Raw genomic sequence first — 25325 nt, 5'->3', positions numbered from 1 at the left:
AAGAACTGGCAGTTTAGCTACACTGGTCTTCCACTGCACTTCCTTAACTTTCCCCCTTATTGGAAGAGTTTGCACTTAATATCATTTCTTTAAGGAGCTGCCAGCTCTCCTTAACACCTTTTTCCTTTACACTTGCCAAATTCTTACTACACTGCATAAGCTTGTAAAATGCACAAGCCTATTTTATATTGCAAACAGGCTAATGGGATAGTTTTACATTCTCAGCAACACCATCCAGTATAGTAAACTAATATCACTGGGACAACACTACAAAACAGTTTTGAGCAAAGATGAGCAGCTTTCAAGCAGAAAAGTACATATTAAGCTGAAGGAAGATATTGACTTAGTTACTGTCATCAGATGACTACTGTAAAACAAAATAAGGGCATTTTTAAAATGCATGAATAGACTATTCTGTTTTGTACAATAACAAGGAAAACCTTGAATGGGCTGTCAGAGTTGAAATATCTTGGACCATTTTCTCTGAATAGCCTCTTTAAATAAATAATCTGTTTTCTAACTTGTCAGGTATCTTTCCTGAAGATCACAAGGGCAGCTAGAAAGGACATCACTCAGTGGAGCACTCCGTCATTTGTAACAAATATTCAAAGGAACAGCAGAATCAGAAGAAAGAGCCTCTAGACAACTTGAAATGAGCATCATCCTGTCAGAAAGTCCTGTATGCTACCCTCTGCCTCACAGCTCTTCTGTGCTGTTAGGGCAGCCATTTACACTAAATCTAGACTCAACTGGGCACTAAATGAGTATTCCTTATATCTTCAGTCTTCATTTCACTTTCAAACCCTTTGATTGCAGTGCTCCTGAATGCTCACTGAAATCGACAACAGAGAAAGTTGAAAGCCTTGATGCTGTGAATGCATTAGTCCAAGAAATCAGGTCATTGAGTGCAGCCCCCAAATTAGCAAACACTCTCAGACCTGTGTTTCAACCACCAACCTTCACGTCTGCTTTATAAAGTGGATATATCACATCACCTCCTCAGAAATGCTAACGATACATTAACATTTCTGAGGCACTTAGAAACTACAATGAAAGAGCAGAATAACAATTCCCACAAGGAAATTACCAATTTTGTCTTCCAAGCAAGGTTTAAATAGCATACAGAGGGAAAAAAAAAAAAAAAAAAGAAAAAAAGAAAACCAGAAAAAATTACAGGGCAACACTTGGAAAAGTATTTTGCATCCAGTCCTATATTGAAGGCTGCCCAGACTGTGCACTCTATAAGACAAATCTCCTTTACAAGACAAAGCTCCACTTAGATAATAACAGATGTGATATAAATCTCACTGCATTTGTCTTGAAAGCAAATTCCCTTCCTAAAACCAAACATTCGTCCTAAAAAGTGCTCCTAATTGCATAAAGACTGTATACAGTACATTCACAGAGGGACCCAGTTACTGAACAAAAAGCCTGTTAACTATAATATTATAACTACAACACTAAATATAACATTGCCTTTTTAGCACTCTACTTTATGACAGCAATGCTCCCTTAACATAATTTTGGTGTACTCAGTATTATACACATATAAATGCTGCAAGGAAGGAAAACCAGCTTTTGCCATAAATTATTTTACTCTTTATCTTTAAAACTGGGCACACAAAAATATGTTTGTGTTTATTGGAATACCATCAGCATGACTGTGCATAGCAGATTTCATTTATCAGGTTTTCCTTATTGTTTCTGCAAACACTTTCCTCCTAATTGCATAACCTGTGTTACAGGTTCATATAGCAGGAAAGAAAATGGATTTGGTATGAGAATCAGCCTGAAGTATCTCAGTGAAAGATGAAGTGTCATCTCTTTCCAAATGGACAAAATACTAGATGCATCTAAAAAATCTTGGGCTTATAAAAATCACCAAAAAAATTACCATAGGAGGCAGCTGTAATATTTTCAGGGGCAGTATTTTGGTTTTTGGGCAGCAAAGGAGGTTGTTGTTAAGTCAAAGGCAATCAGGATTATGTTCCATCAAGCATTATCTAAACACTGAACAACTGCTCTGTGCTTCTTTCTCCTGCGTAATCAACCATTTCTGGTACAGCAATGCTCCATGAAAATGACTGGCAGCATGGTAATCTCTTGCAGTGTACCTGCAAGTGCTGCTGAGTTCCCACAATCACAGACATGCCACCAACCACAACAAGGAAAATTGGATTGATCTACTTGCAAACAAATCCTTTAAAACATCACTGTTTTAAAAGAGAAAGCAAAATAATATTTGCAGATGAGTGGCATCTCTACAATTGATACAATAATTCCCTCCCCCATAAGGTGTTCCTCAGGATAACCCTTCAGACCCAGTTATTGGCTTCTTTGTCATGACTCAATTTGGCTTCCTCTGTGTTACTAAATAATTCAGGCAAGTGAATCTTTGGCTCTAAGATCAAGTGGAACAGAACACCCCCTGTCCCCAACGTTAAATCCCTTTCCCAAAAACAGTGGAAATAGCCAAACTGCTTCTGGTACATGTTCTTCTCCTGAACTGTGCCCAGACCATGCCTGGGAGAAAACTAATCAATACACAACAAAACTGTGCTAAGAGGCACGTCAAATGGATATCTGTAGGACCTATTCATGCACTAATATCCTGTCCGTGTTTTATCTTGGAGTAAAACTGTAGCCTTCTGTGATTTATACAATATTTGTTCCTTTCCCAAGTTTGTCACTAGCAGGCTAGACTGAACCTCTGGCAGACAGCAATGACTGAACCTCTGGCAGACAGCAACAACTGCGTAGAGCAGAAAGAAGGGTAACAGCACCATTATGTTCCCTTAGACACCTCTTCTTATTTCTTTGGCAGAAAAATGAGGGATAAACTTTTCCCAGCAGAAGGCAGTTAATGCAGCCATGCACTCTTTAAGTATCCTGAAGAGATGGATCTTCAGAGAAGCTAAAGGGTACCTATAAAGACCTTTAAAAACCACTCACCTCCACAGAACCAGCTGCTAATCTTCTCCATGTGCTCTGACAACACAGTGAGAAACAAAACTCTATAAAAAACAATATCTCAGACACTTTGTTATCTTAAACTTAGACTTAATCATAGCCCACTCCTAACAAAACTAATCAAAAACAATTTACTTCTACAGGAGTCAAACATCAGCATTCAGTCTGTTCAGATTCAAACAAGGAAATAAGCTCTAGAGCACCCAAAATCCCAAATCTAAACAGTAACTCCAACACTAATTCTGGCATTAGTCATCCCTAGCAAACAGCATTTGCCTGCATGTAAGCTTTCTTCTAGTCCCACAGCTGTTGTGGGATCCAGCTTTAACTGGAATTCCATGCCCATGCTCCCCTGAATTTTAACCCCAATCTCAACCCTACAACCCACACCAATGAAAGCCATTTGCTCCTCTCTCCTTCAGCTTTTCTTTGGTATCCATGGGGACTTCAGCATCCAGAGTTAAGTCTAATGCAGAGTTCCTCCCCTTTTCCATTTTTAGGGAAGTTTTTGGGGTATATTCCCGGCGTGAGGGGTCATCCTTCTCCCAGTCTTCATGAATGCCATGCAATTATCTGTGTTAGCTCTAGTGGGGGATGGCTCCCTCCCCAAGGCAAGCTCCAGAAGCAATGACCAGGCAGCAGTGCTTGCACATCACTGGGTTAACTTCTTCATCTTCTTATTTTCAAAAAGGTTTTGTGTCCTTTTCTTGCTAAAAATTCCCTTGTGATTAGGCATTACCATCTTGTTTAAGAAATTGCATTTTTAAACTGTATTTAATGAAATGGAAGTTAATAAAAAATGAGATAGAAAGTTCGTAGCTTGAAGACAAGACACTATCCCCATACCTCAGACAGGAATTATAATAAAATCTCTTCTTAAGATTACTCATTCAACTCCCCTTGACTGACAGGTCATCACCACCAGTTCAGCCAGCAGGTGGAACCAGCAAACCCATGAACTGCCCATATGGTATTTCATCCAGTCAGTGGCAGTGGCGTGACACTTAACAGATCAACATAACACTTGCTCTTAAAAAAAGCAACAGAAAAAAAATCCCTGAGATATCTCCAGGAATACATCTTACCAAGCTTGCAGTAAGTAGATCATGAAAGTGGGAAGGCAGGAGATGCCTCCATATATTAGCTTTAAAAATTCCCTGTTGGTAAACTGATACAGTATATTCCTTCCAACTTCCTTGGTGCTTTAAGTCATGCTCAGCTCTCCCTTTATTCATAACATTCAATGACATATTGTGTAGTGGCTTTTGATTGAGCCAGGAAAGTACTGCATTGCATGTTTTCAAAATCCAAAATAGACCTCATTTATGTCATATACCCTGTAGTTCATTGCTGTTTCTATCTGGAAGGCCCTGCATACACAGATGTTATAGCCACATCTCTTCAAATCATGTAAAATTTTTCTCTTCACAAATCATCATCTCATAATGGAGCAAGACCAACTCCTCACTCCAAGACCCAAGCCTTTGCAGAGGACAAAGGGCTGGCATTGCCCACTGAGGGCTGTGTGCCAGTGTGGGAGACCACTGGGCCTCTCTCATCTCTCTGCTGTGACTGTGAGGGGCCTCCCATCCATGTTAAATTCGAGGGAATCACTACACACAGGAGTTGTCTCTCCCAAAGTAGGCTCACTCTTGCTTTGCCTTTCCAAAACTCTATTTCCAAATCCTCAGATGCCACACATCCCACACTGTTGCTCCCAGGTAGCTGAAATCAATCTTTCCTTGCCCATTACAATTATGGGCACAGACACTACTTCACAAATACATTGCTCAAAACCCTCCTAGATCAACAACTCTGCTAATAGTCGATGGCACTTTTGTCACCTCTTCTTTGTTAGTCTGAAACAAGTTGGCTTTTAGCATGTATGATTCAGAAGGTGATCTTACAGCTTCAGAGGGGGAAAAAACCACCAAACTTACTCCAAAACGTTCATATTGCTTTACAATTTCATGAAAGTGTCCAGTAAAAGTTTTCAGCTTAATTTGAAATCAACATGCCTGCAGAGAAGAGGAGAAAATGTCCATGGATTATCTATTTCATAAGCTTTTAGGTTCTCCTTGCTCATTAAGGTTCTTCAAAAGAGTGTGACAGGGTAGAGTTGGTTTCAGTGATTACAGCAATTGCCTTTCATTCTACTCTGTAGATCAGACTATACAAAAAGGCATCTCCAAGCAGATTCTTTTGTTATCAAGTCAGGATCTTCAGCAACTAATAACTACTATTCCTAATTACTCATTGGAAAAACGGCACAGTCAACCCCAGCTTACAAGCAAATACTGGCTATTTTTCCCCTCTGTGGCAAGCAGCCTGGAAACATCTGTTCTTGCCTCTGCAAACATTCTCTTAGGTCATGGTTCTGTCAATAGAAACCAAAGCGAGTCATTGCAATGAGGTAAATATAACCATCCATAACTGCTAAAATAAACACATATGGCCTCCTGCAGTCTGACCCAAACTGATGCAAGTCACACGTTCCATTTGTTGGTGTAAGCAACACCAAAATTAAGTCCATGCATTCATGAGTTTGCATATGGTGGTCAGTTTGCACATTTGGGATCAAAACAATCAAAGCAAAGAAAAAAGTACTTGCTCTTAATTAATTAAGAATTTTGGTATTATGAACAAATTCAGGTTGTACTAGAGAACCCATAGTCTGTAGACAGTTTCTGCTGAGAAGCAGTTTTTAAACACATTTAAATCCACTTTCCAGCTGACACAACTGGACTTTTTAATATTGGATAAAGTTATAAGACTATTAAAAGCCTCTCTGTTTATACACACTTCTCTTCAAGGAAAGATTGAGGACCAGAAAGTTCCTTTTAAGAGTATGTAAAGAGTATTCGGAGAAAAGCAGTCCCCAATAACTTTCAGTACACATATATTGCCACGCTTTCAGTCATTGGCATATGTAGGAATGACAGGCAATGCCCATAAGAACATTGGCTAGGTCTTTTATTTACACAGGACCATTGTATTACATGCTCTGCTCATCCAGGGACATACGTGCAGTAACCTTAAAGCTTCTGAGAAAACCAAGAGAGATTGTAAGTAACACTCACCATCCCAGTGTCTGTCCTCTTGGCTGCTGACTCAAATGCCTTGGGTATGCAGCTAGATACCTCAGAAAAAGTTCACCAAAATCAGCACAGACTTATCCAAGCTGCCATGACAGCAATGTAGGAAGAGTACTACACTTCCTTAAGGTCTCACCACTTTTTTTCTCATGGACATAATAACAAAACATATTCCAGAAGAGAAGTCACTACAGCTGTGATCAGGAATTACTCCCTTTCTTACAACTGCAGAGTGAAAGAAGTCATAGAAGTAACTCACTTTCAATCACTGACAGAACAAAACTCACTGTGGTGGAAAAAATTTGTAACTCCTTCCTGTGGATAAGGATAGGAAGAAAAATAAGGAAACAAGGATAATGAAGGAAAGAATTATTACAGCAGGAGTACAAGTTAGGGGGAGGGAGGGATGGTCTGAGGCCTATTAGGCTGCAGAGATTCATTAACTTCTCTTTCATGAATGCCATGGACCACACAGAATTTAGCATTGGTTCAACAAATAATGCTGCAAGTGCATTGTCTCAAAGAATCACCTATAAGTTTCTAGTTGGGGTGCTTCACAGAGAGATGAGAGGACTGCCTTGGAATGATTTCCAGTAGGTAAATATGTGAAAGCCTTTCTCTTGCACTCTGGGAAATTTGTCATGGGGGACTGCACTGGTGCAGCCTGGCTCCACCACTCTGGATTCAAAGAACCATGTTTATTGCTGCTACATTTTCTGCACTGCCTGAGCCACCAGCCCACTTCAAAGGCACACGTGAGGGCCATCTCCTCTCAAAACATCATATTCATGGATCTCCTACCTTGGACAAGGTTCAAAACTGCTAAGCTTCTGTTTGGTGATTTCAGCTGCTGAAATCAGCAGGTCCAAGGGATTCGAGGCACCTCAGAACATTAGCTATGGCTGAGAAAGAGTTTAAAATCTGTATAGTCAAATTAAGCTCCTCAAATAGGGGTTAAATGCTTAGGACCTTCTGGTCACTAGCAGAGGTATGCGAGGCAGGTGAAGAGGAGGCTTACCAATGGCTTAGTTTAAAAATATCATATGCATGCAACCTTTTTATTTGGAGAGAAGTATATATAAGAAATGTCACTTCTTCATGTACTTCATCTTTTAGTGACAATTTTAGTTTGACCTCTTCCACTCAGGTGTTGCAATACAGAAATAAAATTACATTCAGGCCTGTGTAGCTTAAAATCTCAAAGCACCAAGAAACACTGAAAATAAACAAGTGGCCTAAGTAGCTAACTATGACCTAAGGTGAAAGACATTTCAAAGGGTTTCTATCAGTCTTTCAAGTTGCCATGTAGCACCTAAAACTTGTTGCCCAATACCCCATTTCCCATGTGACAACATCCTGATACAAAAAATATATTTCAAAATGTCATTTATCTAATTTTAAATAGAAAATTTGGGATTAATATGGCAAACTGATGATCTCCAATATGTGTAAAACAACCCGAGAAAAAAGCATTTCACCATTTTCCCCCCAATGCCAAGAAGAAAATTTCAAAACAATATCAAATGAAGCTGATAAAAGTTTTCTTGTGAGGCCTCCTAATGGTTTAAAAACAAAAAATGGGTTCAAGATGATATTTAAATCAAACTACTGGAAGAAAAGGGCTATTAAAAATTAAAAGCACTAATACAGCTTTCAGCTTAGGAAGTCAACCATGGGCAGTCAGATGTTACGGGGACATTCTACAGGAAATACTGCTCTGCACTTGCTCTGCTCTTGGGCTCCTTCTCTAAGCATATGCTGCTAGTCCAAGTCAGAACACTCCCTAGCTAAATATTTTAATTTTTATGTTACTTTTCCTTTGAAAAGTCATTCAGAAAGAAAACTCCAGGTCAGCTGTAATGGCAGAATGACAAGCTGTCAACAAATCATATTTGCAGTACCTGCTCAGCTGAAGAATTTGAATTCCCTGCATGCTACTTCACAATTCTTTCTAATTACATTAAGTGGATATTTACACATCAGGGAAAAAAATTTCCAAATTTCATATAGTAAGATTTCCACATCTATCTGTCAAAACATTAATGTATTTTCCTGACAGCAGTAGCTGCTTTCATTCCTCATTTATTTGTCCCTCAAGAAGAGCTAGGCTATAAAACTTTCTCAGGAGTTGCACAGCACACTTTCAGCATTTTATCTTCCAAGATTTCATATTTGTTGTTATTGCCCAGTTTCAATCAAATAAAAAAAAATCCTAATTTATGAAAACATGTTTTGACATGCTTATATGAAATAATGTTTGTGCATTTGACTCTTACAAATTAATTTGAGCATATCCAGAATTAAATGTTTGTCATAAGATAATTTCAACAATAATAAAGTCCTATTGCACACAGATAACATTACAGGACTTATCACGCTCACAATTCCTGTAAAACAGCTTTAATTCACAAACCACCTGTAAACAGACTGTTGCTCACATCACTCTTACTGATCTCTTCAAGGAGAGAAGTTGAAACACTCCTCTGAGTATCAGCAAGTACCTCATCCAAATAAATTAACAGTATCAGCTACTTTTGTATTCTTAAACATTTAGACTTGTAATATGAAGCAGTGTGGATTATGAAACATAAAGCATGTCATCATATCTTGTTATCTTAAGAGTTCTAGGATAAGATAAAATGTTAAAAACAACAAAACCCCCAAAAACTAGAGTCCACACCCAGAGCTCACAGAACCCTTTTTGGCCAAACAGGCCTCCTTCAGGCGATGCAGCATTTAGGGAGCCTGTTCCACTACTCTTGCTTCAGTTTTAGTGCCATGACATGAAACCAGAGGGATGGATCAGAGCCTGAATTCTCCCCACTCACAGTGCCCCAAAAGCCAGCACCAGCATTTCAGGCAGAGACAGGCTGGAAGCTCAGCAAACACACACGAGGACAAGCAACATTTGGGATTTAGACTCTCTTTTATCGAGTGCCTGGGGAAGGAATGTGTGCCAGCCATGAGAATGAGACACCTGCAGCCTTGCCCTGAGGATTAACCCCCAACAGCCAGGCACACACAGAACAGCAATGAACAGCCTGGCTGGAGGTTCTGCCTGCTAGGATTTCTGTGTGAAAAAGGAAAGAGGCTTCACTCTCTGGAAGGACCAGACAGCAGTGAAATTGCCAGGCTGTACCCATACTCAGCACAGACACCACACTTGACTGCATGCACCCAGCATGCCATTTTTACTTGCAAGTTATTGGAATCGGCACTTCCAAGCCCAGCTTTATTGGTGGGTGGGAGTTGTAGCTCCCAACCATCAGTGTTGGCCAGCACAGCACACACTCCCACATCACAAGAACTCATTTTGCATCTGTACAGCTGCTTCTCTCACACTTGAGGTTCATGCTGAACACCCCCAGCATCCAGCAGCCTGAAAAATAAAAGGGATGTTAAAACTAAAAAAAAAAAAAAAAAAAATAATAACCCTCTGAGACATGTCTAAATACCTGATGATTTTTTTTACTTAGAATAAGTCTTAACCCAAGGAAAAAGCTAAGTTTTTATAACCAAAAGTGACTGTCACTGCCAGTATAAGATAATTGTTACTACAAGCATAAAGTGAAGAGCTGAAAAAAGTGAAAAAATGAGAGCTGCCCAACTTAACTGCAAGGAGGGTAAAACAAATGAGTGTCATCCAGCAGACAGGGCATTTAAAGAACATGTAATGTGACACAATGAAACACCAGCTAGGGAGGGTACATTCCTTTTAAAAATTCAAATCGAACATTAAACAGAAATAAAACTAGAGTTGGTTAGAGAAACTTAAATAAAGCCATTTCTCAGGTTTGCAAGAAACTGTCAATATTGCAAAATCAACTTCTTTCTCTAGGCTTTCTGGAAGAAAAGAAGAAAAAAAGTTCTAGAAACTACCTTTTTGTAGACGTTTTTGGAACAAAATAACTTTACCTTGCAAATTGAAACTACTTTTTTAATATTAAAAGCTGTAACTGAAACAAATTATTTCAATGAACTTTCTATTTTTATTTTGGCTTTAAACTCTTCAAAATCAGATATGACATAAAAATTCCGTCTTCCACACATTTCCTAATCAAATCTCAGAAATCACTAGGACAAAGGTTTTGTTTTCGAAATTCTTACAGTTGACAATATAGTATGCCATCAACTCCTACTGCAGTCAATTACAATTACATTAGGAGGATACTAGAGAGCAAAATAAAGCATTAAGAGGTTTGAAAATCTTAAGATTAGTGCAGTCTTTTTGTCCTAAAGCATATGCAGAAATGGGTCCAAATGGATCCAATTCTTTAATTATGTTATCATATAAATTTTTTTCCCCCACAGGATCTCTATTTGATTTCTCACATTTAAGATTTCTAGAGGAAATAATATCCTGAAAGGTTTTGACATTGCACATCACAACCTTTCATGCAAAATTGATCAGTCACAAACTCAAGATTCTCCCCCTTCAGACATAAAGCTCACATGATGACTTGTAGAAATTCTTTGCCATTTGTGGAGTTCTGTCAGCAGAGAGCGATAGCAGTAAGTCAGTCTCCTCTAATATTTTTTTGTCGAGTCTGTGTTTACTCGGATTCTTCAGGGGCTTATAAACTTAAGCAGTTTGGTCAGATTTTCAAAGTGGTTTTTATATCCAGACCTTAACACTAGAGGGAACAAAGCCAAAGCCAAAGAAATAGACTCTGGGTTTATTTTCCTCACAATCGATAAATAACCCTAACTTTTCCCTAGGCATCGTCTCCAAAATAGCAAGACCATTTTGACTAAAAAATTCTAAATGGAAAATACTAATTGAAGCAGTTAAACTATGATAATCTACAGAAAGGAAAACATTGTAATGGGAGACATTGGGCAACTTTAATTATAGATCTCACCATTGGCTCTGTGGCAGTACAGCTTCTTTGGAACTGATGAGAAATACCAATATAGGCCTGATGACATTTCAACTTGACTGAAGGTCAATGACTGGTTAAACTGGAATGTTTCTGAGCCACTGTTAAATTATTCAGAATTATTTTAGGAAAGCTGTATAAAAAGTGCAAGAGTGCAGTTTTAGCTTCATCTAAATGCACACACTGAGAATGGAAAAGGGAATGGGGAAACTGTCAGTTGCAATTGCCTTGAAAAGGGAAAAAAATAATATCTTGTGTACCTTCAACTTAGAATTAATCTAGCAGAAGAGAAGACTGCAAGATAGTTCTTGTTTTTACTACTTATTTCCCCAAACCCTTTACTCCAGGAGCAAACATGAAAGGGAAAGAAGAGGAATGGAATATTAGTTCAGTAAAGAATGTAATTATTTTTGTTTCTGTTGCTTAACACCAGTGAGAAGAGGTTGGCAGGAGTAAATAATTAACAATAATAGATAAGGCCTTACTTTTGCTCCAGGACAGCTGTTTTCTGATCTCACTATATATGTTGCTGAATATATGTCTGTGAGGCTCAATGGAGTCTCTTGGAGCCACCACCGAGCCTTCAGAAACAGATGAAGGAACATGAAAATGCGCAGTGGCCACGTGTGCTCAAAGTAAGCAGCACTCATTACGCTGGAGAGCTGTGAGACATGCAGTGTAAAAACTCTAATTTTACACCTCTCATCCTCTTCCCTTTCCCCTCTAAGTGTGGTGAATCAAATGCTGACAATACATCAGCAGCAGTGGCCAGTGTCCTGCAGCTTTCCTTGGTCATGGTCAGGAGCTGTGCGTTCACAGCGCGGCGCTTCCACGGCACCCCCACAACCCACGGCAGCGGAATCCCCTCCCAAGGCTCGGATCAGCCAGCTATTTGCTATCAATTATTCACAACAAATGGTGCCAAGATATGTGGTTGCTATATAAAGGAGAACTCTCACTAGAGAGTACAATACTTGCCGACTCATTCTTCACTTGTGATCCTCCAGACTTGTAGCTGTAACACGCAGTCAGCGCTGAGGAGTGCACAGTCTCTGAACATACTTTCCCATGGAGGTTTCATTCTTGCAGAATGAAACTTACACAGTGTAGGTCACAAGCAAGAAAAAAAACAGGGTGGCAGAAATTTTCACTTAGCACAGAGCTACCAGAGTTACTTGCTAGGAAGAAGGGAACTTTGCAGGCTGTGGTCAGAGTACCACTGCAAACCACCTGCATCAATATAAGATGCTACAACCCCGTCAGCTGTTCACCACTCCCTCTACTGGAGATAACCACCATTGAAATGGAGCTGGTGGAGAGCCCTTGTGAGCACTCGTCTGCTTCACTGCTAAGTCAGCCTGCATGGTTTTGAAAAAGTCCACACTGACACAAAGTAAGATGAATTGTCTTCTGAGCTGAACCAGAGGAGGAATGCTCACGTGATCCATGTCGTAGACCTTGCTGTGGAAACAGTGAGTCCAGTTAAGACATCTCAACAAAAGGTTGTTAGCACTGTGCTAGGTAAGAACATTATCATTATATCAAAAAAGAAAAAATAAAAAAGGACCTTTCATACTTTTAAGTTCAAATATAAACATTACGGCAGGCAAATGGATTAAGATATCTGAATGAATATCTAAAGAGAGAATTATTCCCACTGTTTTGAAGAATTAATGCTACCTTTAAAATACTTTAAATGAAGAGCAAAATCTTGCAAGGATTAGCATAATAATTGCCTACATGTATCACATTAACTCTCACTGAAGAGGAATGGACTTGTGCACACACAAGAGCCCCCCGACAGAACTATCACAGTCAAAACAAAAAGATTATCCATGGGAAAAAAAAATAACTAATAACCCAAACCAAAAACCCCCACCTGCTGGCATAAGCATTAATAGAAAGGATTCAAAATGGGATAGGGTAGGGTAGGAACAGATTTGTGGCAAATTGAGTGAATGGGAGAAATAATGCTCAGATGCAATCTCTGGCACTGGAAGTCACCACAGCACTGGGTGCTGGAGGCCTGGCAGATAAGCCAGAAGGAAGATTACTGTCACTGTCTGTCCTGCTGTTCTGTTTTGGATTCTGCTGCTGGCCACCTTTGAAAGAGGACACTCAACCAGGCTAAACAGATCTCAGGCATGATACATGACAACCATTCAAATATTACATACTGCCACATCACATCTACTGCAGTGCTGAACTACCAGACTCCTGGGTATGTTCATGCAAATCACTTCTCTGTACTGTGAAATGTCACTTCTGTAGACTTAAGAGGGTTCCTGTATCATCAGATGCTTCAAAAGGACTTTTTGAGTTACCTCCAAATGTGGTTAAAGACATGAAAACAAAGCAAAGTACTGGGTCTGAGCCCTGACTGCTCAAGCATGTAAAAAGGCCAACTCGGATGCTGTTATCTGAGCCTATGTCAATTCTGTAACAAGTGACAAACTAATTACTCTTCTAAACAAAAGCAGACTGGGAAAGGCAAGAATCAAAGGACATGACACTCTACTATATGTCAAAAATAGGGAAAATGAAGAAAATTGTAAACCAAACAACCAATCTACTACTATCAAGTAACAGTTTCAGAAGTCAGAAGTTAAGAACTGTTAAAAACCTGTGATATTAGACTTAATAACTTTCCCAAAAAATATTCTCACAGGGAACGTCCAAAGAAGTAGGATAAGTTGAATTTCCCTTTAAAAAAAAAAACAACAAACCAACAAATCAACAGAAGTCAAAGGTCAGGACCAGCAAAGACCAGCAAAAACTGCATTTGCACTCCACCTACTCATAACACAGTCAGCTAAGGGAAGGATTAGATAAGGAAGCATTTAATGCATTTAAACAAGAAAATTATTAATCTGACTTAAGATTTCACATATTTTATCCAACAGTAAAACACATTCTTTAAACAAGGAACAGAGCCCTAGGAATAGATAGTCCTTTCCTGCCTGTAAGTGTTGTTTCCCTTCAATGTTATTATTCAGTATTAAAAAAAGTGCTGCAAACCCAGTAAATAAATAGCCAATGTAGGCTTGATGAAAGATTGGCTCAGAAGACTGCTTTTGGCCTGAATAGAAAGATATGCTTTCATCCTGTTTTGACTATACTCACACATTTACCTAACATAATTGGATGTAGTTAATATTGCAGGAGCCTTCAAGCAGCGCACATTTCCCTCATTAGTGGGTTTAAAGCCTTAATGATATCTCCTGTGCTGCAGAAAAGCCCAATGTAGGCTTCAAAAGTGATTGGCAAGTTTCAACAGGAGAAAAAACTGGGGGAAGGGAAGGCAAAACCCAATAATACCATGATCTTGTCCTCTTCAGTTGTTTAGAAAAGGAAATCTTGCAGAATGATTGAATAAAGAAGAAAACAGAGGTGAGGATAAACAAGCCAGAACAGATAATTTCAAAAGCTGATCTCACAGAAACTCAAATATGTTAAAGGAACAGGGAGTGGGTAAAAAGGGGGAGTGACCCTTCACATACCTGCAACACATAAAGACACACACGTACTTAGTCCTACACAAACTCCTCATGGCACAAACAAGTGCATATGCACTGCATATTGTCAAATCAGCATCTTCATGCACCTGCAGCAAAATCACCTTTTCATAGTTTCATTATGCATATTTCCCACTCCTCCACCTTCAAATCTCAGTAGTTTGGCAGGGAAACCTTGCATTTAGGAAACAGAATGTCACAGTATACCATTAAGAAAGCACATGCAAAGGGTTTGGGTTTTGTTGTTTGTTTGTTTTGTTGGGTTTTTTATTGACTAATTTTGACCATTTTCCAGGAACAGAAATTTCACAGGCTGATTTAGCTTCAAACAAAGCGTAATTATGTACAGCTGTATTCAGTATTTCTTGACTGCCTTGAACAAGCAGTGAAAGGGAGATTTGCACACATTATCAGCCACTATCATTAGTGCTGTAAAGTACGTAATCCATCTGGTGTTGTGGTGTCTACCTAGGAGCAGGTATTGAACCACTGATGGCTGCAGTATAACAGCAGAAAGGGAGAGTGTTCAGAATTAACAAAACAACACAGCAACCCAACTAGTTTCTTCATGCTGGATTGTCCTTGTGTTTGTGTTCTGCCATGGTTTTTCAAAGCATTTTTATGTGTACAGGCATGGAGAGTGGAGAATTAAAAATGTAAATTTCATCATGTGCTTTTGCAGTCTTCACAGGGGAAGAGGTAGCAGGATACCATGGTGATGGCAGCACTGCAGCCCATTAATAAACCAGAGAAAGACTCAGGGATAGATTCAAATACTTAGACCCATGCTGAAAAATAACTCATTTCATAATAACTTCTGTGAAAAAAAGAGAGGTCTGTGCATCTCAGCATCAGCTGTGGTCTCAACATGCTGATTCATCATTTCTCCATGGGGGAGGGGGGGAAAGGAAAGGGGAAACTTGTTTTCACATCTTCTAGCCTCCTTACAGTCAACTGCATTGCTTTTATATTGCCAAGGTTTATGGCCCATAGCATTTGAAAACATGCTATGTATGTCTGAAAACAGACAACCCATGCCTGGAAAAGAGAAAAAGTGGAAAGTTTTTATTTTGTATTTCATCTGTGTGTAACCAATCCATTTCAGCCCTAACTGCCAGCCCTTCACACGGGGGATCAGCCAGTTTTATTTGCAATCTTACTTGAAAATGTGAAAAATATTAGTGTTAATTTACTCAGAGATTCATAACTCTCAAGAAAACAAATTCATGTGACCTACCTACACAACAACATGTTAGCCAGTTAAAACAGCAGCCTCACTGGAAGTGTGGCTTTCTCCAAACCCAGCTCCAGTCTGGCCCCCACTACTTGGGAATATGCTGTGGGCTTCCTCCAGGCACAACAACACAGAAACCTTCCTCAAATAGCAAACTGCCTAAGTCACCACTCAAAGGAAATACATTGTCAATTAGAGGCTATCTTAAAGTCAGTCAACAGAACCATCCTCAAATTAATCAGAGTTAACTACAGTCAGTGTTTAAAGACTGATTGCTTGTAAGCTGCTCTGTGGCACTCCAGCCTACTGTTATTTATATCTTCCTAAACTTTCACAAGTCTTTATTGAATAGTCAAATGTTTGAGGAGAGACTTTGTTCGCCCTCTTTTCTATGAGAGGCAAAGAGAAGACAAAGTCTCCTATTTAAGGCAATATCCCAATTCTGGACAGAATAAACATACTTGTGTAAATAACCAGTCATGGCCCACTAAATTAAATGAGAAGAAAGAATGTGCATAGATGTAAGCAAATGCTGACATCTTTTTATGAATTGTGGAGCTGTGGTTTAGGAGTGGTACTCCCCAATTTTGTGCCCCCACTGAGATTCCCCAAACCATGCTGCCACCCTCCTGCTCCCCTGCTTTCCCCTCTTCCTCTCCCAGCAGCAGGATGGAGAGGGGAACTGGAGGCAGGAAAGGCAAAGATCACGGGTTGAGAGAGAGTAATTTACTGGAACCAGCAGTGAGATAAGAAATGAACAGTAACAGCAACAATACCAGTGAGAGGGTACAGGAAAAGAAAGGATTCACATGGAAACATCCTGAAAATAAACAATACTGGATGGATCCTTCCACCACATTTATTTGACCAGAAAGAACCCCTTCTCCCCAGAAGAGAGTCCCTTTCCCCCACCCCTGGCAATGATGTGGCATAGAATAACCTCCGGGCCCCAGCCATGCCCCCTCCCAGCTACCCAAAAAACTTAACCCTGTCCTGTCCAGAACCAGGACAATAGGTAAGCAGAAGCAGGTGCCAGGTGTTCCAAAGATAAAGACAAATGAGCTGTCCCACTTCGCAGGACACAGGTTTCACTTGGTTTCCTGTTCTGAATTAGAATCACAAATAAAAATTACAAACTCGAGATGATGATCCTCAAATACACTCAATTAAATCTGATAATGCTAATTTTTCTACTTTAGCTTTTTTTAATACTTCAAAGAAGAAACTTACTTAAGGGGGGGGAGGGGGGGAAGAGCTTTCATTAAAACTTTTTAATCTGCATTTCTGAAGCTTCTTTTAAGAACAAACAAAAAACCCTCCCACCACAACCATTTGAATTAACAGATAAACCAAATCCCAACCCATTGCAATCAGTCCTGAAGCACTCATATTCACTAGTGATACTCTTCAGCTGGAAATTTCCAACATACCCTTTTACATTTAATAAGGTGACAAAGCACTTCCTAAATGCTTTGTCCTTGTGAACACAGGAATTCTGTAGCAAGGCCAAAAACTGAGCTCAGTGCTCCTAAATACTGACCTAGAGCCCAAACCACAAAACCAGACCTCTTCTGACTGGGATTCAGAGGATCGGGTGGCTCACAGAACATGGTCTATTAATACATCAGTCCTTTCTTTAAGGGTAACTGAAGCCAAAGTCTTATTAATTTTACAGCCAGTAGCAGTGATCATTTGACAACATTAGTTTTGTGCTATTAGCTTCAGCATACGGGGAATAAGGGACAATTTGTTGTGCATGTATAAAAAAACTTACACAGTGTGAAAGAAATGACCCTCTCAATATTTATTATTTTAATTTTCAAATGCCTACTGCTAGCATATGCACTGCTACTTTAAAACATTTAAACAAAACTGAATTTAATTGCTCAGAAAAATTAACCTGCAAGCTCTCAAAGCAAAAATGGGAAAGAAAAAAGGAAATCCTGAATTAAAAGTGATTTTATGAGGTATAGAAGGCAGCAAAATAGTTACATATATATTGACCAAGGTAGAAAGGTATTCTAGTGTGTCTAGAAGACAGCCATGGAGACACACTTGGGAAAGAAAGCAGGTGTTAGGGTTGTTTACCCTCAGTGCTACCGAACCATCAGGTCAAAACAAGGATAAGAGCCCTTGCTCAGCTTCCTGGCACTGGAAAATCATTCAGGCATCTGGGCTCACGTGGCTGTACAACAGCACCCACAAATATGCAGTCAAACAAATTAATATTAAACAGAAAAGTGCCATACAGCCCAATTCATTCCCTGCTAACATGATTCCCTTTCTACACTGATGCTGTACCAGACAAGCTTTCAAACCAGCTATGATCTAGAAGCTATATAAAACTGGTGGGCTAAAAAAGTAAATCTTAATAAATTCACTGCTTGGACACCTTTTCACTTTTCCTTCCAAGGCACAGAATGATTTTTGGAAGCACGGAATATTCTCAGCTCAGTGAGACCAAGGCTTATTGTACATGTGGCAGGATTGATGCTTGGATTGTCCTACTGTCATGGATTGACAATAACTTCCCAAAACCTTACTTCCGGGTCAAACCATGACACCTACAAGGCCAGGGAGGGAGGGAAAAACACCTCAGCTCTGTATCACAAGCAACTGGACGTTCAAGGCACAACCTGCCATCAGGCATGATGGCTTTACTGCATCAGGAACTGAAATGCCACCATGCCATGCACAAAGAGGCATATTTTGTGATGTTTCCATAATAAGATATGGCACAATTGATGTCTACAGTGCTCTAGAGAATGGAATTGGAGACTCAGCCTCTTCTCAAATCACAAGGAGGTCCCAAATCAATATATATGCATCTGTATGCATCCACAAATACATACAGATATGTATTCAAGCTCACATGCAGACGTAGCAACTAATCATGGGGCATGTTAGCTTGTTAGCTCCAGAAGTGTTATGCCAGTCACCTTCCATGTCCTATATTAACCAAACAAAAAACAAGATGAAACTGGATGAAGGAGTGGAAAAATGAAAATAAAAAAATCCAAACAGAATGAAGCAGTGAAAAAATTTAAAGCACATTCCTTCTCTCTGCAGCCACAAAAGCCAGCATGTATTCAAAACTAAATACCACAATCAAACTAAATCAAAATATTCGCACACACCAGATCATCACTTATGTGTGAAGCCATCCCATTGAATAGTCGTTTTAAAGCACGGAAAAATGAAGACCTCATTTTTATATACATAAATGGGATGTTTTCTCATTTGTTTGACTAATTTTCCAAGTACTGACTTGCCTGCTGTCACCCTGTGTCACTGGTGCTCCAAACTGTGTGCCCATGCGAAGGTAAGCTTCCAGCAAAGTTCATTCATCATCTGTTTACAAACTGAGTTAATTGAACTTTACAACAATAATTTCTAAGTAAACAAAGAAATTCACATGAAAGGATGACGATGGCATTGACACAAGCAGAAATAATCCTAGGAAGTTTAACTTGAAGAAAAGAAACGCTTCTAAACCAAACAACCAAAGGGTACAGGGTCAAGGCAGCATGCATCTGTGTCTTTTGGCAACACTGTAGAACTTTTCATCCCTTATGAGATGACATATGAGTATGTTGGTGAGTTCATTTTTCAAAATAAAACTGTATTTGTGAGAGAGACGGAACAAACAGCCCAGCCCATAAGCTGGATAAAACTCCGGGTTTGGATAGACAACTGAATTACCACTTTTTACTGAAAGTCAGCACATCAGTGGGGCTGATGCCTGTTCTCTAAAAGTCAAGGCAGAAGGCAGCAAGAAAGATCTTGTACAGGACATGCATGTCATCCTTTGCATGCAAAAGGTGAAGAACACAGATGCACAGCAGCCAGCTCCTGAGCTGAGAGCTGTTTTAAGCCAGTTGTAACATCCCAGTCCTGCTCTGGAGACACTTAATCATTACCAGTCAGTGTAGAGTCATCTAGAGTTAATATGTTGTTTTCTACTGACTGAGGTCCTGACCCAAAATTCACAGAATTACAGGATGGCTGAGTTTAGAAGGGACCTCTGGAGGGCATCTTGTATCAAATTTAGATAGATCTTTTGATACAGTAATATACAGTTTTCTTTCCTCTAGCAGGAGACCAGAAAGAACAGCCAGTCCATGAATATGTCAGGCATCCTGAACCACAACTGAACAAAATGAAGAAAATAAGTTCCTTCTTAGTTGGTGGTTGCATTTTATTTGTTTAATGCTCTAGGTAAGCCTGAAGCTTTATAGATTTACCAAAATATAGATTATGATGATGAAACAGCTTAGTGTAACAGACAAATTATACATGTGAAAAGAATAATCAGATCTTATGTGGATCAACTCAAAGATGAAGAGAAAGAATAGACAAGCAAAAAGAAAAGAAGCTCCAACAACCCACTTTTCCTTCAAAGGGGATACAAGGATTTTGTATCATGTTCTATTCCTGGTACTTTTTTATTCTTATTTTTACCACTTTTTACCATTATTGTTTGCTGTTAATCCCTTATTATTTTTACCACTGTAGCAGCAAAGCTTCTGATGAGAAAATGGTGATGTTTTCTTACAGAGACTGGAATTGGTGTAGATTTTTGAATTTAAAAATGTCACTCTCCTCCAGCTGGTTGGCAGGTAAAATTTAAGGATTTGGTCTGAATCAACCACTAGTTTCCAATTGTGATAGACACATGAATCCTGGCAGAGCACCAACTCCTGGCAAACCCTGACTAGCCAGTACCTACCTCAGCTTCAGGGCTCACTGAATCCACATTTCTAGGAAATATTTTTACAGCCATCTGAATTATTTGAATTATGTGCCAGCTAATGTTTATCTTCACATTGTTCCATCTTAACATTCTGCTCCTACATTTTTAAAAGTACACTTTAATGATTCTCAAGTACTAACTGAAAAACAAATTTTTAATGCAGAATTAAAAACAATCTGAAAACTGATTATGTATCATTATCCCACCTGGAAGAATGCAACAAACATCATAATCCTATCTCACTTGCAACAGAGTAATGAAGTTAAAAATGGTCTTAATGTTCTTAAAAGGAAGCTTCTATTCAAGAGACAACACAGTTGTGAGAAAAAGGTATCATTTACTCCAGCACAGCCCTGCCTAAATGCTGGCTGAGGTTTCCATGGTTAACCTAAATTAAAATTAATTGCATATTTTTTGACAGAAGGTATATAAAGTAATTTTCATATTTTATTCTTCAACTATAATTAAAAACATGGGACAAAAGCTTCATATGCTTCAAGTATGAAGGTATATTACAGCAGACATTTTTCGTTTTGAATGGCTCTAACGCTTATGTTAATCGAGACTAAATTAAATGGGAAAGCAGAGCGTCATTATTGTCTTCCTGTGATTACGCAGTTAACAATACATATACCCTGTGCCTACAAGGCAGTAACAGCCTGTCTGCTAGACTTGGTTGCTTACTCTAAAAGGAAGATAACTTTAATGTAGATTTGATCTGCAGTCACCTAACACTTCTTTTGCAGGAATTATTAACCAGTAATTCAGAAACAAGAGAAGATGGTGGGGGAATATGAAAGAGTTTTTATAGCAATTTTCAAAAGATAGCCATAGTAAAGATGTGAAATACATAGTATCAAAGGGAAACATAACATAAAGAGTAGTTTAGCTTGTGTTCACATGCAAGATCTACTTTGTCTATATAATGAGTGAGCAGACAGGTTCAATGTGTGAGAAGTGCACAAATGGTCTAGGTCTTTCAGGATGCAGAGACAGGACACAAGATGCTTCCAAAAGAATCTTCTCAGCAGATTAAAACCACTCTCATTCCATAAAGGCCTTCGGATGACTTCCAAGAAGGGAGTTCACAAGTGCACAATCCCAGATTAAGGTCATCCTGTTTACGAGCACTCCAAGGCATGACATCACATTACAGAGAGCTTTAACAAAAGCTGTCAGAATTCACTGAATCATGATCATGTTGCTGGCTGCTACCAATAAATCCACTGTTTTCAGCCCTTCACAAGTTTGACTTCTCATTGTTTCTTAATCAAATATGTATATATTTTAAAATCAATTGAAAAAGCAGCAAAATAAAGAGGGAATAGAAGTTTTTTCTACACTTAGCTTTTAGAATTAGTCCTGAACATCCTGAAAGTCAGTGACAATTTGTTAACATAAAGTTGCTACAATTGCTACAGAGAGAATAATCTCTCTTTGAGGAATTCTAGGTTAGAACACTCACATTTCACTCTGGTGAATGAAGTACAAATCTTCATTTTTGAAAGGCACATGGATCGGTCGGAGAAGAAAAGCAGAAGTGTGTTTTCCTAAGACCTGCTCAAACCCAGTAGTCTCACCTGCTTTCCCATTCTCTCAGCCTAAAAGGCTGATACTCTTAAACTAAAAAAAAAAAAAAAAGGCTTTGGGTTGAAATAACAAGCATGTGCCATGTCTGGACTGGAATATATTGGCCTAGCTTTGTGAACAGCACTGACTCCAAAGTTAGTTCTATAACCACTCTTCACTGGAAGAGGAGTTCATAAAATAAGCAGGGGGATCTTTTTAGCATTTTGAATTCTCCACTAGCAAATAGAAACCTTCACTCGAAGTAGAGGAACTTGCCTTGACTAATTTTAAAATATAAAAACAGAAGCAACCCTATTAAAAGTCTTAAAATGACATTTATTCAGTCAATGTGATAAGAAAGTATTCTATTACTTGGAAAGTGCTTTTCTCATTCTCACCTTTCAATCATTATTTGCATACAACCCAAATCACAACTGAATAAATTCCACTGGCCTTCCTTATGTAGCACCCAGCATTATTTATATTCATGTAGGATTACTAGTGTACAGGATAACCAAATACTTCCCCAAGAGACCTGACTGCGAATTAAAGAGGAAACAGATTCCTGTGTGAAAGCTCCAGAGGAGGAAATATCCCTAGGTTAGATATGGAAAGACCCAGAAACAGAAGGCTGCTTATCTTCAATAAGAGAAAAGCAATGGCTGGAAGAGGGGAGAACAAAGTGGAAAGTGAGAAACTATCAAAGATTGTGGCTATGTGAGAAGACCATAGAACAAGCAGATGAGAGCATACATAATGAAGGAAGGTCATTTGACTTGGACTCATGGGCATTAAACAAGACAGAAACAGCAACACTGCGCAGGGTGGGGAAACTTAATTTTGCTAAAGGGAAAGCTAGGAGTTAAATTTTCTCAGCTTTCTGGTTAGTGGCAGGGATGTCACTCTGTCTATGTCTCAGTTCCTCATCAATAAAGCAGGACATTGCACAGAAAAGCCACAAATGATTCAGGGGACAGTCAAGCGATAAGGGCAAGATGTGAACCTGCACAGACAGCTCTAGCTAACAGATCTAATGAAGAACAAGAAAAGGAGAAAGCGGGAAAGATGACCTATAGTGATATAACCTACCTGAATTTTAGAGAGGAACACAGATGTTACAGACAGACCATGACAGATGGACACATAACCACAAGAAAGAGAGAGAAACCTGTGAACACAAAAGGCCTGGAGAGGAAGAAAAATTTCACTAATTGAGAAGTGTGAAAATACAGAGAAAGTTATATCCAAATGACCAGGTTGACTGAAGTTAAGAGCAGAACAAATCTCTGAGTGTCCCCTCAAAGGAAAGATTTCTAATTTCAGGGAAGTGTTACTTGATCAGCTACTGCTAGGTGTAATGGGTACAGTCTACTACTACCAAATATGAAGAAAAAAAGCACAGGAAAGTTATAGAGATGAAGAAATAGGGCTCCTGCTTGGGGTGGAAGAAGGGAAGGGATGGAAAATTTCTTCAAATACAGAGAAAAATGGGGAAAAGCCCCTTGTGACATGTAACAACTTCAGCCTAAGAAGCCTAAAAATCTATTCTTCCTTTCAAGTGTGAGCTATGGGCAGAATGGGGGGCAGCTGGTACCAGCAGTTATTAAGTAAGATATAGGCAGTCACAAGATGAAACTCATGTACCAAAAGAAGCAAGCAAAGGCAACAAGCAGTTTGCAAACAGACTGACTGGTTGCAGAGAGGATCAGAGGGACAGAGGAGACAGACAGCTGATCAGAGAAAAAATGTTCTCCAAGGGCACAAAAACCCCCCCTGAATACAGGTGAGTTTGTTTGAGCAGGTTTGAACATACAAAGGGCCCAGGGGGAAGCAGGGAATGGACGGGACCAAGGCAGCACACAGTGGCAGTATTTCCTTGTAAAATGCTGGGCAGCTGCTGGAACTCAGGCCATTCACTCTCATTATTTGCTCTAACCACCTCCTGAAAATGAGCTTTTCAAGTGTAACCAAGAGCATATGTACAAATTATTGCTAACTCCAACTTCCTTCTTTGCTATTTATCATTTTCAGGTATGACTAATATAATAGCTGTGGGAGGCATGTCCTGGTCCCAAGCAGACTGCTCCTGCTCTGTGAAGTCTAAAAGCACAAAACAGATCATGTGTGGGAGAAAGCAAATAATACAATTTCCATGTTACAGAGTGAGAACTGAGGAAGAGAACTAGTAAGTGATTTTCCCAAGATTTCACAGGAAGTCAGTGGCAAATCTGGATATTGAAACCCTCTCTTCAACATCCATCTGGTGCTTCAGTCACAAGGACAGTGTGCTCTTCTAAGGACATTCCCTTTCATCCTCAGTGTTTTGGTAACAAGAATCTTTGACTGAATGTATATATTGAGTGTATATAGGTCTTATTGAACCATGATGTAATTTTGCCTCTATTTCCAGCTTCCATGCAGCCACTTTTGCTCTGAGCTGGAATTAGCAGTACTACCAACTCCATCCACAAAGTCAATTTTAATATGTACTTACAATTCTGTTGGTGAAGTTACTAAAATCTGCCATTAAGATTTGCTTGATCATCTCTGGTGAGGAGACCACCACAAACATCTGGCGACCAATATAATATCTAGAAAGAAATAAAGAGTCATTTTAGACCACAGAGAACTATCTCCTTCCCTAAAATGTCTCTTTTTGCTTGAATATACTTGCAGTGAACAAATATCACAGAAATGTATTTCCTTGGGTAAAGCAGTATCTTTCCAGCCCTCACAACTGTTAAATTAAGATACATGGACCTGGAATTTAAAGGAAACAGCTTAAAATATTTTACTGATTAATCAGTACTCAGCCAACATTTTTACATAAAGGTTTACACACTCTTTGTTCACTCTGAATTCTGTGCAAAGTGATGTAGTATCACTAAACCAAACTGTAGAGGAGCAAAAGATTAGAAACCAACTGAAATAATCATAAAAGACCTACACAATTGCATTTCCTGCCATCAGCCACATGAAATGTCTTTTCATGGCTAAGCCCTGCCTCTAATGAATCTTTCCAGAAGTCCCCCCAGCATGACTGTAGTAAAACACATTTCCACCACTTCTATTAGCACTGGAACTGAGTGAATCTCAGGCTCTGCATTGCCATGGACAAACCTTACATTACACTAATAGGGAGGGGGGAAAAAGGGGGGAAAAAGTTTTACCAAGTCTAAGGGAATTAGTAAAACTTCAGAAGAAGAATAGGTGATAGGGGTGTCTCTGCCTGCACACCCTTTATCTCCCTGCTCCCATTGCAATATGACCTTGTGGAGCCAGGGTCTGCCCTTCTGGGTCTTCACACCA

At 39.2% G+C, this 25325-nt stretch overlaps 1 protein-coding gene across 1 annotated transcript in view; it reads right to left on the bottom strand.

The window, feature by feature from the left end:
• Nucleotides 1-25325, bottom strand: part of TBXAS1 (thromboxane A synthase 1) — a 227867-nt gene that overhangs the window by 102623 nt on the left and 99919 nt on the right. Inside the window, exon 4 of the mRNA XM_041486019.1 lies at nucleotides 24511-24607. Within this exon, the coding sequence (XP_041341953.1) occupies nucleotides 24511-24607 (97 nt within the window). The remainder of the gene's footprint in view (nucleotides 1-24510; nucleotides 24608-25325) is intronic.

The sequence above is a fragment of the Pyrgilauda ruficollis genome, unplaced genomic scaffold (genome assembly GCF_017590135.1).
Source record: "Pyrgilauda ruficollis isolate IOZ18807 unplaced genomic scaffold, ASM1759013v1 scaffold73, whole genome shotgun sequence".
NCBI lineage: Eukaryota > Metazoa > Chordata > Aves > Passeriformes > Passeridae > Pyrgilauda > Pyrgilauda ruficollis.
The sequence above is the reverse complement of the archived record's forward strand: the minus strand, read 5'-3'. Positions and strand labels throughout refer to the sequence as shown.